General features: G+C 40.7%; 1 protein-coding gene across 1 annotated transcript; it reads right to left on the bottom strand.

The window, feature by feature from the left end:
- Positions 1-226: 226 nt before the first annotated feature.
- TARP (TCR gamma alternate reading frame protein) lies at positions 227-16,466 on the bottom strand. Its single transcript, XM_068405546.1, has 6 exons — positions 16,424-16,466; positions 15,989-16,313; positions 7,771-7,817; positions 2,785-3,075; positions 1,231-1,302; positions 227-469 (listed from the first exon to the last, which is right to left on the bottom strand). Exons 1-6 carry the CDS (start codon positions 16,464-16,466, stop codon positions 336-338), a joined length of 912 nt encoding a protein of 303 aa, XP_068261647.1. The 3' UTR covers positions 227-335.
- Between the last annotated feature and the right edge of the window lie 2,485 nt (positions 16,467-18,951).

The following is an 18,951-nucleotide window of genomic DNA, read 5'->3' as shown; positions in this document are numbered from 1 at the left end:
CCCGTTAAACCTCTAAACTTCTGCATGCATAACTACTTTTAACATGAATACCTTTCTTGTTTTGCAATATGGCCTTTGGATTAAAATCCAAGGTATGTAACCTTACTCCTATTACCCACCTCAGTTCAATACTCAGAAAAATTAGGAAAACCAAACTGATATAAAAACACTAGCAATAAAGCAAAACAAGCCCTATGCACTAATGCCAGAAAATTATTTTGGCTTTTTATTTTTGTTGTTGTTACATCTAATACTGAGAGCAGAGGAGTCTGTGTGGATAAGTATATAGCAAAGCAAACTGAAGATGATTTTGTAAGCCTTTCCTAAATGAGCATTTACGCTTTCTTTCCTCGGTGCTTGGCTGGAGCCCACATTCTGTAGGTGAAGAAGAGTACGATGAGATAGTACATGGAGCTCTTCAGAAGAAGGACAATGTACACTAAATATGCTGTCCTGTGCATTAAGTGATCTGTAAGAAACATAAGACAGAAAAGTCTTGTTTAGTGTCAATATTGTACAACCTCCTGAAGGATGGGTAGAACTGGGACTGGGTGGTCTGTTTACTGCTGCAATTACATTGATTCCAGTGGACAGTGTATAAACAAATACAAAGTATGATTGTCCTATGAGCGGATTTGCACTGCTAATAAGTTCTAGACCAAGCGAGTTTCTTAGCACTAGACTGTCTCTCAGTGCCACTGGGCTATTATTCCTTGCAAAGGCAAGAACATAGTTCTAGTGCTTCCAGCACTGATTACCGGTAGCACCGTGTTTGCTTGAATTCTTTTGGTTTTTTTGAACATAAGTGCTCACAATTTTGCCTAAATCTCCATTCAAGCTAAAAGAAAATTTCTTTGCTCCAAGTGCTGGGCAATTGCTAGGCTGGTGGAGTATCAGCTTAAGTGCTGAGCATTTAACTACTTCAGGTATTTAAAAAAGTGGCACTTAATGCGGGCTAATAATCTAGTAGCCTGAACAGCATCTGTGGCATCCTAGTAAAGCTTCTAATAAAGCTACTTGATAAAGGTCAGAGAGACCCTTCTTATAATCCTCAAACAGAATTTAATTCAGAGTAGCACTGGAGCATTTTTAAGTTGCAGACCCAGACTTAAAAGATTTCTTGTGCGCTATTTAGAAAGATCATTTTCATGATGTTTTGGGCATATGTAGCAATATCTAAGTTGTGTGTGACGTGCATCGCTTTCCCACATTTTAATACATTTTAATTACCTCTATTAAAAACAGTGCCGTTTCCAGGATATGCGCTGCAGTCTTCTTCCTGAGGAGTAGCCTTTGTAGAATCTAATGGAAAGAGAGTTTAAATGCCCCAATTAGGCTTTTCTTTAATTTTAACAAACATGAATTGAGAAATAGGGAAAAAAAGCGGCAGCACAGCCACAGTGACATGGGAAGTTAGTATTAAACAACAACAACAAAAGATGTTTAAGACCTGTCTGCAGAGAAGATGTTCACAGGTAGAATTCATTTGAAGAGAGAATTTGAAGGGCAAAAATGCTTGTAGAGAAGTGACTGAGTATTTGTTGCCCTAAGTGGGAGGTTTGCCTTTGTGCTTTCAGGAATGTGTCCATTAGGCTGTTCCTTGGTGGCATCTCTTTTATTTGGAACTGAAATCAATTTGGCCACCTGATCTTGTCACTGAAGTAGCTGGAGTCTATTTGCCTTCACAATGTACTGTTATTGGAAATACAGTGTAATTTACTCTGTATCGGAAAGGACCTTAATTAGTCTCTTACTTAATGGTTGCTCAACACTAAACAGTAATCTTGAGGAGAGTATGATCTAAGGTTCCCCTATTGGGAATTTGTTATTTTGCTGCTGGTTTGTTCTCTAAAATAAACCCTTTTTGTGCTTGAAGCAGCAAATTTGTGTTTGTTCTTGGTGATGGTGTTTGTATGCATTGATACGTGGGCTTAAAGACATCCGTATTACATCCCTAAATACATCCTCCATCTAAATAAACTTAAAGCATATTTTTGTCAGAATATATTTTGAAGTAAATGTAATGGTTATTTATGGCCATGCTCTCCCTCATTGGAGTTATGTTAATCGATAGTAATTTGAGCAGAAGTAGGTACTGAGAATATAGTACCTACTAAACCAATATAGGCGGCTTTTCTTAAAGATATTACCATGATTTAAACAATTTCCATTGATTATAGGTTACTTTTTTCTTTAAAATTGCATTGTCTTTCAGATTTTGCTTTGCATAATCTATCTTTACAAAATTAAATGATATATCTTATTTTCATACATGATTATCACCTCACTATTGCTGGACTATGAGTAAGTAATATATTTAAACTTTGCTCTGCATCCCCAGAAACCTCGTTTTTAACTCCTTAGTTTTTTTATAGCTGTGACTCATGTCAGGGGGTGTCAAAGGGACTTATACTTGTAAGCCATGGGTAACAGAGGTAATAGAAACTTTGGTAGACTGGAAAGTAACCGACACAGCTCAGTGCAGACCTTTTGGAGCTATGCTAGTTTACACCTGCTGAGGTTCAAGAGCTGCTCTTTTCCTATTACAAAGGGACATTCACTTGGGAAGCACAGCACAGGCTGGGTTGCATTTCCTGGGAATACTGGTAGTTTCTCCGGATGTGTATTTTAGCTATTGTGCCAAGGAGCAGATGCTTTCAGCAACAGTAATAGAAAGCATTATTTCTATAATTTTATTGCAAAGAAAAAAATGTATCTATACTAATATGTAGAATGAAATGTATAATAATATGTAGAATGAAATTTTTAAACTGTAGTATATACCTTGGGTTGGCAGTAAATGCTCTTGGCTTTCATGCTCGTATTTGCAGTAATAGTTCTTGTCTTTGTTCTCCACTGGTACAGTTAACCAGCTGCCAATTGAGTATTCATCCTCTTTTGCAGGCTTCCAAGTGTCTCCTTTTACTACATTGTCCGTTACCTCTTTTTCTCCATCGGTCCATGTCACACGAATAACTTCTGGATAGAATTTCTCAATAAGGCAAACATAAGTTATCTTATTTTCATGCTGCTTCTGCAGAATTTCAGAGTTTGCTGGTGGAGAATTTCCCTTGCCTGGATTGGTTATTGGAGAAAAAAAATTAAAAAAACAGAGAGTTGGAAGATCAATAGTGTACAGCAAATAAGTACACAGCCAGAAAATACAAATTCTGAAGAGCAACAACCTAAATGTCTTATTAACAAATGTTTTAGCTGCCTAATTTGTTATGAAATACTTAGGATGGGAATAGAAATGTCTCATGTATGAAAGGAATTTTAGGTAGTAGGATGGATGAATTACAGCTGTTTCTATCCTTGAAGTAAAAATAAGTTTTTGGCTGAGCTGGACGAACCTGGCATTCAAACACACTTTGTATTAAATATTATTTCAATGGACCCAAATGGCAAATCTTGATTTTCAGTCAAAACCAGTTACCATACTATTTAGAATAATTGGGAATAGAAACTATGACTTTTAACCTTATTTTTAAATGTGCTATTTTATAGACAACTAAAATGCATAGAGGCTTTTGTGGGTATGGTACAGAAAATCAAGCTCAAAATCAGAAGATGAGACTCAATTCAAATATTCTAAACTCATTTTTGTTTAGACAATATAGAGTCTTACAGAGACTGGAAAATGTTTGATCTAAGCTTTGATACTGTGCCATGTGCATGCAGAAACATTATTTAAGTCCTAAATTGTTTAGTGGACAGTAACATCTAGACTGCTTCGCTCCCGCTTCTTGTCAAGCAGCACATCTGATAGAGGAAGACTAGAGTAGACTAGATCTAATCCTTAATACTCTAATACTAGAGTAGATTAAAAAGTATCTCACAAAAGACTTCTAGAGTATTTTATTAGAAAAATAAATTTAAGTCTGGTTATTTAAAACCTTAGAAACCTACTCAAAAATGTTTGAAAAATTATTTTTGAGAAATGTTAAGAAACTGAAATATTGTTGCACGTTATTCATCATGTCCCTTGAAACTGAGTTAGAAAACTTCAGGCGACTGCATGAGAGCCTATATCCCACAGCCTTCCAAGCAGTACTGCTGTCAGAAAGTGTATTTGTCTGCCTGAGTCTTTGGCAATTATGAAATAATAGTAATAGTTCCTGAAAAAGCTTTGTTCTTTTATTTGATAAGAGGAATTTAATATTGCTTTATAATGTATATGCAAAACCAAATACATCAAAATGTTGTCTACAGAATATTAAAGGTATACCACTTGCCTTTCAAATCTTTGCAGTTTTATATCCCCAGTATAAGTCCCCACTGCTAATTAATGAACATCTGCTATATATAATTAATTTTTTAAAAGCTGATATTAATTTTGAGATTTTTTTTTTGGAGAAAAGGGGAACAAAAATTTTTTGTTGCCATTTTTTGTAAGATATTCTCTGTATTTGCCAGATGAAGATCTTGATAGAGACAGGAAAATGGAATCATTAAATGCTCTGGACCCCGAAGGCTGGCAATGCTGTTCCTTTAATACTAGATTTGTTTAAATGTTTGAATTAACACATCTGAAAAGGAAAAGCCAAAACTAAACTAAAAAGCAGTAGAACGTGCTGTATCTAGATATAACATTTCTATATCCAAATAGCGTATCCATCCATACCAGGGTTGTCATAGGTGATGTGCTTTGTGAATCATGCTCAGTATGAACATAAGTGAATATATTTTAAATGAAAAGTGAGCCATTTCCACAGGCTAACTGTAGGTAATCTCCATTTTGTTTGCCTCTCTGGATTAAACCTTGTGTTATTAGGAGGAGTCCAAATCATCCAGATATGTCCACAGAGAGAAGACTTTTTGATATTATAAAAGTAAATTTAAGAGTCTGTTTTAGTTAAACATAAAGTTCTGCAGTGCGTGCATAGGCAGTGCTCATAGGCAAACGTTTTTGTTTATGCTTAGCTGCAAGTGAAGACTAGGTACAGTTTTCAAAATTTACTTTTCCTATATAGAAGGTCCTGCTTAAGACTATTTTTGTCAAGGCAGCAGAGAGATTTTAGGTGTTCCTGTCCTTACACCACTCTTTCTCTTTAGATTCCCGTGTAAATCTCTGCGACTGAATTTGAGCAGCTAGATACACAGAGTTTAAAGTGTGGTCTGGCTGAGCAGTGCAGATTTCATGCATCGTGAGAAAACACGTTAATATAAACATCTATTTTTGTCGAAAAGCTTCCACCTTTCTTTAAATCGTCTAGCTATTCTAGAGCATTCTTCTACATTGCATCCTCCCTAAAACAACATTGTGATTCTTTGAAGTATTTTATACTCGGTGTTTAAAAACAAAGATGACCAAAGCATAAGGCTGTCTACCTTCAAAAAGATAACTCTTATATTATGAATTTCCTTCATTTTGGAGGTTTGACATTGAAATGAAGATGTAGACTGAGTTCTGTTGTACCAGAAATAAAATTGCTAACAATTTTATGGCTCTCTAACATTAATCTAGGTGTTAATTTTATCTTCTTCATGCATCAGTCCTTACAGGGATGCAAGATTAAACTACTTTCTAAAATGATTTATTTGTTCTAGAGTTGTATATGTTCAGAAGACCATGATGTAGCTCCTGTCCCAGTGACACTGCACTCTGCAAAGCCTCATGACTATTTTAGATGTTTCTTTTAGATTTTTCAAAGCTTAATTACCCTGACTAATTTCAGTAGGCTAAAATTTGTCTTGTTTGATGTTATTCTCTTGGATTATCAGATCTAAATAGAGAGGCAGAGAGAGATGTTTCCAGCTGCTAGTTCATCCCACCCATTTTAGAGACTTCTATTAAGATAGAGTAATCTCCACCTCTGGAATTGCCAATGTCTTTCCATTTACCATAAAAAGACCCTAGATCCTTAGCTTAAATGAAATACCTAAATCATATCACAATACTGAGGAAACATATCGCCTGTATAACTGTGACTGTATGCATGCATGAGAGAGTCTCATATGCACACACAGGTAAACAGATGACAGTGGAGAACTGAGCAAATTAAGTTTTATGTATATACATGCGTATATATGTTTGTGTGTGAATATATATCTCTCCATGAACTGGATGGAAAAAAGGATGAAAACTTGCAGAACTGAGGTATTTTCAGGCTGATTTGTAAAGTCATTGAAGTCAACAAGATGGTTTATGCTGTCTTTTCTGGGCAAATGATCTGATCCTTTCTGAAGAATTTTAAAGTCATGAACTTCCACTCCACTTTTTTGTTTTAATTATGCTTTCACAAATTTGCTGTTTACTTTGTTAAACAGTTTTCTGAGGCAGGTTTTAAGAGGTACATAGGTCTTACTTTTAAAAATAATATATAAGCAGTAAAAGATATTTCTTAAGCTAAAATCTGTCTTTTCTCTCTTGTAATAATGCAGTGAGGCTGCAAAACATTGTGCAAATAAAATTCTGGAGTTATGCTCATAATCAATGAGCTATTAATGAATTTGTGTTCAAAATACATGTTTTTATAGCTTAACTGGCAAAAGTTTTCTTAATGAAACCCTCTACAGTTTCTTTATAGTATCTATGAAAAAGATTTATAAATAAGGTCAATGTGTTCTTAAGCTGAAATTTTAATTCTCGTTACTTGGATGATGCCACAAAATTGAGTAATTTTGTCTGATACTCAAAGCCTGTCAGTTCCCCTTCAAGGCAGTGGGAGCTGAGAGCACTCGGCACACTCGGATCATAAACAGCAATGTCCTGCTTGCCAGCGACTTCGGGTATTATCATTGATAATAACATAGTATAGTCCTGACCTACTGTGAGCCTCCCTAAATACCTGGAAGAGCTGTAAACCTTCGCTCCATAGTTTTCCCATTACAAAACTTAAAAAAATAATATATATATATATACACACATATCTTTGAAAACACTTACTGGAGATGATGAGTTTTGTGCCAGAACCAAATATCTTGTAGACTTCCCCACTGGTACATTCCCTTACAGAAACTACTTGGGACGTTTTGGCCAGACAAGGACCAGATTTAACAACCATCACATGAACAATAAGAGTCTATTCATTTGGCTACATGAATGTAGAAAATTTGAATTCAGTCTCAGCTAATGCTGCTATTCCCAAAGAGCCTTTAGTGATACGTACTTTAAATTCAGTTTCAAGCTAATCTTTGCCATCACTTGTTTAAAAAAATATCAAAACAGAAGAAGATTTTTGTCCTCCACTTTCCATTAAAACAAATGACTGCAGGAAAGGCAAAAAATGTATGACTTCTTCAAATACGTGTTATTAAGCAATAAGAAGAGCATTTGGAGGTACTAGTTTATTTCTACTGCCAAAGTGCTGCATACGTGACAAAAATAATTAGGGACAAGTTATTTCACTTCCACTAGCCTAATTCAGAAAGGATTTTAGAAATGGCTGTTGCGTGTTGCTCCTTGTATCTGTATTGGGAAGAGGTTTTCTTTATTTAAGCTTAATTCCTTCAGTACAGATGGAGGAAAGCATGAGGGATCTGGAAACTACTACAGGCCATTTTCCACCACATTTCCAAGGAGGAGTATGATCAAAAGTGGCTCAAAATAGCTCCTTTTCAGAAATGTTTGTGACCCTAAACCACTGCATTACAAACACAACAAAGCTCACTGCAGGAATGACAAGCTGGGGAGGGAAATCCTGCTCAAGGATGGTGCCGACTGAGGCTCTAAGCAGGCTGAGTGCCCTTTGGGACACTAGGACACTCATCTATATGACGAACCCAAGCTCCTATAGCTTATTGTATGGAAAATAGCATGTAACTTACCTGACACAATGAGTTTTGTACCGGAACCAAACACCTTGTAGTAATAACTAATCACAGTGAATGAAGTCTTTGCAATAACTGCAGCTCTGTTATCTTTATATGGGTAAATAGTATGCTTTAAAGAAAATCAGATTTGCTGTGTAATCAATTTTTAGGCCCTAGAAAAGTAAAAAAGGGGTAGTCGCCTAAACTAAAAAAAAAAAAAAAAGGTGTGGAGGTTTTTGAGGGCATGTATGTTGTTAAATGGGCAAGATTCATCTCAAGTAATTTTAGTCTTCTGAAAATTTAGATGGTGCAGACTGAGCACCTTGGCTCCATCTCTACTTTCTGGAGAGAGGCAGCAGCAGCAGATCTATTTGATCAGATATTGGCCAAGTAATTTGCTCCTTATACACCCCATAAAATCAAACCTACAATTGGTGAACATTATGCTGAGATCTGAGCAGCACAAGACTCCCAATCAATATTTTTTGTTGTCAGTAACATGAAGCAAAAGCCTGCATGGATTGGAATTGAACCTCCCACTAACCAGATACACCATTTTCAGATGGCCAAAATTAGATAAACTGTTTTCATCTCAGATGCTTAGTTGAGCCAAATCACCAGCAAGTATCAAAGCACCTGAAGTTTACTTGAAGCAAAATAATTTTGATAAGTATGTCAAAACATTTTGAGGCTGGCATTCTTCCTTAATAACAGTAATTACTGATAATAAGCAGTTTCTGAAAAAGCTAGGAAGAGAGAGTAGCCTTTCAACTATCTTCCGACAGTTCTGGGTATATCTCAGATAGCTCCTTTCATTTGGTATAGTCAGACATAGTCCTAAAGGAAAATGTTTTGCTTTTCGAAGAATTTGAATAACCCAAAGGTTTGACACTTTTCTTTTAGAATGAATTAGAAACATCACAAAGGTTGAATATGCATATTTAAAGACAAAAACATCTTTCACTTCTCTGAATGCTATCTTTGCCATATTTAAATTAATCTTTAAAAAGAAAATAATAGTGGGGTTAGTTATACATCTGTGCTGCAGTAGCTGTTGTGTTCCGCCCATTTCATACATAAATACAAAACAATTATGTTGTGTTCTGCGTATGGAAATGCTGTTTAAGAGGAAAAACCTGCGAAGCATTCAGTAGGGTTAAAACTAGCAGGAGTTGAAATAGCAGTGTGTTTCACATAGCCAGTATCTAACTGTATTGAAAAGCTTTTCAGAAGTAGTTTAGTTTTACATTTTGTACTTACTTGAAACAATAAGCTTAGTTCCACTTCCAAATATTTTGAAATCAGCATCCCACAGTCTGATAATGCTTAGCAATATCTCCTGTGCTGTACTTTTCTTGCGTAGGCTACAGCAAAAGTCTTTCTGATTTAGAGGTTAATGATAAATCTGGCCCAGTGCAAAAGCTGAATTTTCAACATTGACTAGAGTGCCATTTTTAGAAATACTTCAATTTTTGTAGTGAGTAAAAAGGTCAAGTTTTTAAACACAGCATTTTCTGAGAAGAAAGCAGTGCCATGCTTATTTTATAACTATGTTCTAATCCTTTTAGCTCTGGGATTTCTCTGACAAAGATCTATTGCCTCTGGTCTGCTAGGTTTTCTGTAAAGTAACCTCTTTTTGCTGTTTTAAGAAAAAATGCAGTTATGTTATGATTCCCAAAGGAAATAAGAAAGTTTACTATTTATTTGTTGATTTAAATATACAGGTAAACAATTTTTTTTCCCTGAGTGTCCTATCTTGTGAATTACCGATTGTGTGAAAGTACCTTAACCTTCACCACACTCATATTTTGAAGCCCATATTTTAAATGCAAACTATATTCTAAACAAAACTTACTGATGCCCATAACTAAGTTCATGCCTTTGGTAAGTGGTTACACTGTCGTCTTTTTGGCAAAAGCAGCTGCCTCTACACAGGCACAGTTTAATTGCAAATTGCAGCAGAGAACGTTTTTGACCAGAGGCATGGATAACACTTTAAATTTCTCTGGAACTCTCCTCTGCTTTTTACAATTTGACTTAATTATAGTCACCTTGGTAATATCATGTATTTTCTGAGCAACATACTGTAGGCATTGCTATATGCTTTATACTGAAAACAGCATTCATCCTATTGATTGCATAGCTTCACCACAATTAAGACTAATACAAATGCAAAAGTAAACCAGTTAATTTCAGTAGGGCCAGGAACTAGAAATTAGTTACATTCCAGGCAATTTTCCTTCCCAATCAACTTAAACTGAACCATCTCTATCAATAAGAAACTTTTTGCGTTTCTCACTTGCTGTTCAGAGAGTAAACTTTCAAGCAGTTCACTTTTCTTTCCCAGAACAGGAATGAATCCATTCCAGTATTTAAATTTTTACCTCTCCTAATTTTTCCATTCCCCGATCCTTAATAAGTGTTCAGTAATTATTCCAGAGGTGACCTCTCAGAGGTTCACGAGGTTGATGATGATATGTTTATTGCCCATCAACCCACCCAACTGGGGCACCACACACAGTTCACAGATAAAACATGATTTATCAGGCAGAAATTAATTTTCCTACAGTCTTTCATCCTTAATTATCTGAGAACCTGAATGACTCTGTGAAAATCAGATCAATAATAACGGTACTTACTAGAGACAATTAGCTTGGTTCCCGTGCCAAAGTATTTGATCCAGGTGCTCCACAGTACGTTTTGACTTTGCAATAAGCTAATGTTCTCTCTTGCTATGCCATTGCTGAATAAAATCCCATTTTTTTCCCAATCAGCCCCGGGAGACTAAGTGAAGGCCTGGCCATTGGCTACTGGGAGGATGTCAGGAATTTCAGACTTGCACCTGGTTGTTCAGCTGGTATCTAATGCCCTGCAGAGCAAATCTCTTTCCTAAAAAGTGTTGCAAATTTGTTAATTACCCCTCTGCTTAACGCCTAAGAATTAGGTGAAGGTTTCTCTTTAATTTTAGACACACAAATAGGTGCACAGGGTTGTGCATGTTAAAAAAACACATACCTTCAGGTGACGATCCTGCTCTTTCCCAAAGGGGTTCACCCCCTCTCACCTGCAATTAAGTGACATCAAGTATTACTAGCATGGAGTTCATTTTTCGTTGTCTTAATACAATTCAGCAGAGGGAAAGGAGGGAGAGCCAGCACCATAAGTGTTGTGAAGGTGTCTATGTGCTGCAGGTTGCGTTTTCTGCCCCCGGTACGTGGTTATTGTCTGCTCATCTCCTGGAATCACTCCAGGCTCTGCAACAGCAGCTCACCTGCATCTTTTCATATACTAACTGGTGGGAGAAAGAGGCTTTTCCTTTGCACATGGGTTTCTTACAAAACAGCCCAAGATAACATCAGAGTTGTCACCACTACTGACAATCAAACAGCCTCCATGCTCAGTTTGCCATTTAAAAGAAGCTGAGTTTGAGTGCTTCTAGGATCTTGTGTGGCGTACCGACTGCAAAGCAACGTTACGATTTGTGCCTAGAGGGAGGAACTAGACTGAGGGTGAAGGTGTTTCAATTGAAGTAGGTGTAACAAAGGCAATAGTCTACTCTGAAGGCTCCTGGGCAGGAACATCGTAATCACAACCTCAAAGCAATGGCAGGAGTGATGTAGACAGAGAATGGTGCCAACTGGTGCTTTTCCTGATGTGTCCTCAGACGCACAGTGGAGGAGGCCACCACCATCTCACCTGCAGTTGCTGGGACTGTTGGATTATGGTCACAACAGCAAAGTAGCTGGAAGATCTCATTAGAAGAAAGAAAGTGAAACACTGCATATTGCAGACAGCTTGCCCGACTCCCCTGTATGATCTGGGCTTGCAAGTATGAGGAGGACAAAACCGACCCGTAGCCATTTAGAGACCTAATACATACTTGAAATTATTGTGTCACTTCTTCATCCTATCAATCAGACTAATATTCTTTCATGAGTTACACTTCAATGAACCAAGTGAGGAGAGTATCAGAGTACTACAGTAAAGGAAAATATTAAGGAGAGGCTTGATGGTAGAGAAAAACGTCTATGGCTCAATTTCTCAGGCATAAGGGTCAGGATGCACTTTGAGGCAGTAGCTAGGAGGGATGCATTGCGTATGAGATATAAATATGAAAAGTTGTTCTTAACTATGGAAAGCTCTTTTCTTTGGTACTATGTTTGGTAACTCTGTCTCCAACTTTGTGGGTGATTCAGATGCATCACTACTGTGATGAACACCAGTGAAATACAGACACTGATAAGCAAGAAGATGGGGAAAGGGACTGATACAGCTCAAATAAAAAGAACGAAAATGCCCACCTCCAGATCTCAGGAGGAATGAATAAAAAATCTTCCTCCTCCGACAGCTGCTAACTTTTAAGTGAAAAGAAGACTTCTTTCCCTTTGCTTAAAATTTTATGAACCTTCAGCCTAAAGCTCTCTAGTTCAGTTTTCTTTGTCAGGCCAAAGGCTTTGAAGAGGTCTAATACAACATGCTGACCTATTTCCAGGAACAACAATATGGAAAAGTGCCCCTTTTCATTAAATAAATCCTTGCAACCAGTTCGCTGACATGCTTGAGCAAAAAGGAGGAGAAGGTGGAATAGAGAGGATGAGTTAGATATTGGACCTTCACCATCCCCTTTGCATTTTGCACTTGCTCAGTCAAAATCTCTTGCTTTTGGCAGATGGTGCTTCCAAGGCATCAGTCAGCACTGAGCATGTCCTGCTTCTCCAGAGCCTGCGTGTGAGGCCAGGCAGCTCATCCACACCCAGGGACATGAGCTGGGATCTTTCAAGTTGTTTGTGGTTGAGATGCTGAGGGAGTATTTGTCGAGGTGATCACTGAATTCCTACCACGGTGACTATGCCAATAGGCACAATAGTAGGTAGCGGTGTCATCTGGAATGACATCGTTTATTGTAAGAACACACAGTTTCTGGCTAGAAACTTTTTCAACAAGGTATCTGTATGCTTGGAAGCCGTCATCTACTACTTTTGCCCCTGACAAATAGAGCATCCTCTCGGGAGCTTTATTCGCCTTCTGTTGATACCAGTGTATAACGATAGCAGCAAAATCTTCGGAGACATCTTTAAAATGGCATTCCAGGCGTACACTTCCTTTGGACTTGGTGACGGACAGAGGGCTCTGCATGGGAATTTCTTGTGAATATCCATCTAGGAAAAAAAAGATGAGAAATTCTGTCATTAGCTGGAATTCAGAGATTTGGGAAGCTGTCTGTTAGCACAGCTGTGGGTGCCTGTGAGGAAAGGTTGAAAAATAAGGAAGGGCTTACAAGACCAAGCAGCTATGACCACAAGCGCTGCAAGCAGCAACATGTTTTCTTGTCACACTCTGCTGTTGTTGAGACTCAAAGGAGAAGGAAACTGGCCCTGGTGCAGAGTGAGCAATGCTGTATGGGAGGAGGAGGGGGACTCCCTTGGGTGGCAGCTGTTGGCAGTGTGTGTCAAGCCAGAGGAACATGTTCCCTGAGCTCCTACAGGGAGCAGTGGGGACAGGGGAGCAAGCGGGAAGGGAAGGGAAGGGAAGGGAAGGGAAGGGAAGGGAAGGGAAGGGAAGGGAAGGGAAGGGAAGGGAAGGGAAGGGAAGGGAAGGAGGAGACTCTCCCCTGCATGGGGCTTTACTCTGTGGACAGACCATGGCTGGCTGTTGTGAAGCTCAGGAAGCGCTGGTCTCCTGTGAGACATCCGGAGTGTGCTAGAGGTGGCGAAACCACTGGAGCTGGATCTCTTAATGGTCCACATCAATTTTACTGTCATAAAATGGGAACAGTAAAATGCTACATGCTGCAATGACAGTGAGATCTGCTTCAGGAAGCTTTCTGACACCATGACAGGACTACGAGGGAATCGTCCCTGAGAAAAACATCAACACTGACTGCAGAACTGCAGGTGCAGTAGTGATGGATGCTGGAAGCCACTGCATGTGGAAAGCACATAACAACAACAAAATAGGGATGCTTCACTGAACTAAGAGGAAACTCTTTGGAAAACTGCCATGAGATCCTATGAATAGAGACAGCATGTGACAGTACCAACTTCTGGCTACGAGCTGTGCGTCATACCACTGACTAGCCCTGAAGATATCAGCAGGATTCAGTAAAATCAGTAAGCACTTGCCAGTTTGAATTTCATTTTGTGTTAAAGATTTTCGAGACCTGAGGCTACTGGTGTTTAGTGTTTATTTGCATCTAGCCTGACCTTTTTAGGTAGCAGAAAAAGGTTTGGCCTTTCGGCAGCTCATATCAGATGGAGTGAGAAGACGGGGGGAGTGGCAAAGTTACAGCCTTGTGGTTCAGACATTAAGGGAGGGTTGTGTTTTTCTTTTTTTTTTGTCTTGGTGATCTTTGAGTTTCTGTCATGGTGAGGGTCCCAGTAGGCACAGTAGTAAGTAGCAGCGTCATCTGGAATTACATCTTTTATTGTAAGAACACACCGGTTCTGGCCAGCAACTTTTTCAACCATGTACCTGTTCACTTGAAAGCCACTATCAACCGAAGGTTTCCCTCCTGAAAAGAACAATACCCTCTCTGGAGCTTTACCCTCCTTCTGTTGATACCAGTGTATGACGGTGCTATCAAACTTTGCCCCTAATGTTTGAATTTCACATGTCATCCGTGCACTTTTTTGGAACTTCGTGATGGATATAGGGCTCTGCGTGGGAATTTCTTGTGCAAATCCATCTAGAAAAAAAAAAGAGGAGAAATTCTGTCATTAGCTGGAATTCAGGTATTTGGGAAGCTGTCTGTTAGCACAGCCATGGATGCCTATGAGGAAAGGTAATAAAATAAGGAAGGACTTACAAGACCAAGTGGCTATGGCCAGAAGTCCTGCCAGCAGCAGCATGTTTGCTTGTGACGCTCTGCTGTCGTTGAGACTCAGAGGAGGGTGAAAGGGACCCCAAATGAGGACAGTGTTATGTGGGAGGAGGAGGTGACTCTCTTGAGCAGTCTTCAGGGATGAATCTTCTGTGTACAAGCAGATGGGGTGCATTTGCAGAAAACCCGTTCCAGGCTGGCAGATGCTAAAATTGTTTAGAAGATTGTAGTCCTGTCTGCTTTTCAGGTAAATATGAGAAACATCATTGGTAAATGCAAGGACTGTGGCCCTTGTAAACTTAAGCCAGAGCCACTGAGAAACAGTTGCAAGGGAGAGCAGCTCCAGCTGTGTATCAGGGTGTGAAGGTTTCAGCCTGGAGTTTACCCTGGTGGGTGGTGAGTGCGTGCCATCACCCAGAGGGGTGCGGAGAGGCGCAGAGCGCATGAGCGGGTGGGAGGCACCCCCCATCCCATTAGGGAGTGCCTTTTTGCTACTTCAGCTTAATCACCCAGCTGCAGCACGCCGAAGTGCCCAGGGTGCCCTCATGCTGGTGCTGCCCTCCACCGAAGCAGCTGGAGGCCATCAGCCTGCAGCAACCAGGGCAGCTGCACCACGGGGATGCACCTCTGCTTTGATTTCTAATGTGGGAGGGAATGCACAGATGCAGGATTTCAGTTTCGAAGCTCAGATGAGATGCAAACACTTTTTGTAAAGAAAGACTGGAAAACAAAAGTTGAGCCCAGTGAGGGCTGCTGTTAACAGCCACCGCAGAGGGGCATCTCGATGAGAGGAGCTGGTGCCATGGGCCGCTGCCCCTGGGATGCAGCTCACCGGGTCGAAGATGAGCTGCTTCGGCCTCCCTCCTGCTGGCCATTGGCCACATGCAGCAAGCCGGCAGTAAGCATGTGTTGCTATCTGGCTTGGAAAGGTGCCTGTGAGCGCAGGGCTCAAGGGAGAGGCAAACAAGGAGAGACACCTGCCTCTGTGTGGTGGCAACGGAAAGGGTCCCTCTCTTCCCAGTAAATAACCATGGGAAAGTTTATTTAATTTTCTGTCGGGCCACCCAGAGAAGGATGAGAAGGAGAAATGACTTAAGGAGCAGCAGGCACAACAAAGTGACTAGGTGGTGAGTGACAACGAAGTGATGAGGAAGAGAGAACTATGAAACAAACCTTAAGGTGAAGGGAGGGAGGTGCAAGAAAAGGGCATTCATCCCAGCAGCATCCCCTGACAGTCTCCTTGTATAGACAACTAGAGTTAATTTAGCAGCTGTCATGATAAATTGCTGTTTTTCTTATCCTGCTGCAGAAAATCATGAGAGAGGGGTGGAATACAGAAGTATCTGCATTTTGGCAGAGTTCAGAGCTTGTGGTTCAGAGTGCAAAACACCTTTTTGTACGATGTATCTGTACCCATCTAATGCTGTGATGCCTTGATAAAACCAATAGGCACAGTAGTAAGTGCCAGAATCCCTCGGGGTTAAATAATCTATTGTGAGACCATAGAGGGGCACAGTAGGATGCTTCCGAACTTGAAATTTCTTTGCATTGCGACTGTCATCAAAAACAGGTGACTGTCCTGACACGTACAGGATCCTCTTTGGCGGCTCTCCGGGAAGCTGCTTGTACCAGTGCACGATGGCTTCAGCGCTTGTTTGGCACTCCATGCTGGCAGAGCTGCCCTTCATCTGCCTCCGCAGCTCTGGGGTTTGCACTGGCACTGCTTGTGCGTCTCCACCTGGAAGGGGAAGAGGAGAAATTGTGTGAGGGGAAGAAACTGCTGGAGTTTGGAGCCAGGACTGTGTTCTCTGCACATGGGAAGGAGAGGGGAGAGCAAAAAGGGCTTACGGGACCACAGTGAAGTTGCAAGAAGGACTGGAAGAAGCAACATGCTCCCTGGGCGGGTTAAAGCTGGAAACGAAATAAACAGAGACAGAAACGTTACAAAGCCCTTCGGGTGGAGGAGGAGTCAAACAACTGGGAGGAGGAAATGACTCATTCGGTACATCCAATGGTTGTTCTTCAACGCTTTACCATCAAGGGGGTTAAATTTACTGACAAGCTAAATCACATCAGCAACAGTGTAGAAAGGACCTAAAAGATTCAGTCTGAAATAATTTTAATTCATCTGTCTATATTCCTCTCAGACTTACCTGCTGAACACACGTAAAAACACAAGTTGTTCACTCCAGCCCTTCCCAAGGATGTTCTTCTCTCCTCAGGCACCCCAAAGCTGTCCCAGAAGCACATTTCACCAGCCTTTCCTAGACCATACTGCCTGCTTTGGTAGCACAAATGGGATAAGTCATAGTGAACTATCATCTCTTACTTAAAACAGCTCCAAAGTGTCTGGTCAGCCTTATCCCTCTAACCCAGACACAGTTTTTCTCCAAGACATCCTTCTGGGACAGCACTCCAGCTCCTCAGGGACAGTTCTCCTGGCAGTAGTGTCCTGCCAACAGTGAGGTGGTTGGGCACGTACTGTGTACGAGTGCCTGTCTTCCTTGATGATGGGGTCGTAGCACCGAATAGGAAAAAATAGAGCTGGAGCCTCTTTTTTAAGAGTGCCCCAGGTGCTGTAGCAAAGCCAAGGCAAAGTATGCTTATCTCCCAGCCAGCTGTTTGCTGCCCTCTCTTTTTCTTGTACTTTCCCTCATTTCAGAGCCCTGAGAAGATGCCCTGCAAAGACTTCATGGCAAATGGTCACCTAGGCAGCAACCACCACACAGCATTCTCTCCCCTGAGAATGATTTCTCATTTTCTGACTCAAAAAAGGTAATCTACTTTGGATTTTTTTAGGTGTTTGTCAATAGCAGTGTACACAACTAAATCTCACCTCACAACTAGTACACAAATTTCATTTTCTCCTGTTGTCCTTGTGATAGATAGATAGATACATGAATTTGTGTTAGGCCCTGTAGTATAGACATATCTACAATGAAAGAACAAAACAAGATATTATAAGCATGGAGTTTACTGACTTGAAGACTCTGTCTTTATTATTAGTCCACTTAAGTGTGAAAGCCAGAGAGGAAGGTATCTTCCAAGGCCAGACCAAAGCTGCAAGAAGAACCTGCAGCGATGATGTTTTCAGAGAAGATGGCTGGGCCTGTAGGAACCAGGTAATGAACCTCAGGTGGCAGATGGACTTCCATTGACGAGAGGAAATGATGCACTGGAGTTACACGAAACACTGACATGGACATGGGCTTGTGAATACTGTTGCCACATAACTGAAATTTCACTGTGGCTTTGCTCCCAGCTGTCTGGCTGAGCAGCACTGTGTCACCATTTCCATGTGTTCCCTGCTTTAGTCTGCAGCTTTCTGCTGTAAACGGTTTTCACAATCCTTTCTCGGGGCTGTCTTTTCGGGAGTTGCCCAGTGTAACAGCTCCTTGCCTACAACAAGGGGTCCTAAGGTTATAAGCAGTCATCACCGTCATAATCATTAAGATGGGAGTGACCAGTGATGAGTATCACCAGTATCTCCATCATAACCTGGATTTGACATCTCCAAGGCTAGATCTTCAGTGCAGATCTCCTCCTCCTATGCTCCCTCCCTGCCATTTGCTCCATTTTTGCTAGCTCAGACTGTATTTGGGAAAGTATCTCTATTCAGCAAAGACGATCTGTGTTACTGTGTAATTCAGCTGTCATTACCATCACCTGCAGGAGTGTTCCTTTTCCCCAGCACAGCGCATTATACCAGCTGAGTTGGTAGTACACTGCACTTTGCTGTTCTCTTTGGCCATTATTTATGCTTACGTACTCAGCATAAACCTGTCGGGATGTTTTAGAGGCAGGAAGGTGTAATCGTGGTCCTCTGCGTTTGACAGAAAGCCTGCCGCTCAGGGTACAGGGAGCTTTCTGTACAGGCTGCCTGTGGTCTGCTCGTTCTGTGGTCCTCCCAGTAGGCACAGTAGTAGGTACCTTCGTCGTTGGAGTTGATGTCATTGACTGAGAAAGTGCAGACGTTTGTACCTTTCTTCAAACAAAAGTACTTGCTGCTATGGGCATTGTCATCATAAGTAACTTGTCCTGATCCAATATACAGAATCCGTTCAGGAGCTTTGGAGGGTGGCTGTCGGTACCAGTGTATATTCGCAGACTGGAAGTTAGGTATGCCCTCGACTATACAGTCAATCCATGCAGTTTTAGTTTGCCCTCTGGTAACGGATACTTGGGTCTGCTGTAGAAGCACTTGTGCTTGTCCATCTAGAGAGAAGAAGAGAAAACACAACAAACACTCTTAGTCTGCTATTCATTCACACACATAAACACGGGGTGCCTCCTGCCACTGCCCCACACTATGCCCTGGTGACAAGGGGAACCTACGAGACCAGGCTGCTTCCAGGAGCAGGAGCAGCAGCATCTCG

This window comes from Nyctibius grandis, chromosome 7, assembly GCF_013368605.1.
Source record: "Nyctibius grandis isolate bNycGra1 chromosome 7, bNycGra1.pri, whole genome shotgun sequence".
Taxonomy (NCBI): Eukaryota; Metazoa; Chordata; class Aves; order Nyctibiiformes; family Nyctibiidae; genus Nyctibius; species Nyctibius grandis.
The sequence above is the reverse complement of the archived record's forward strand: the minus strand, read 5'-3'. Positions and strand labels throughout refer to the sequence as shown.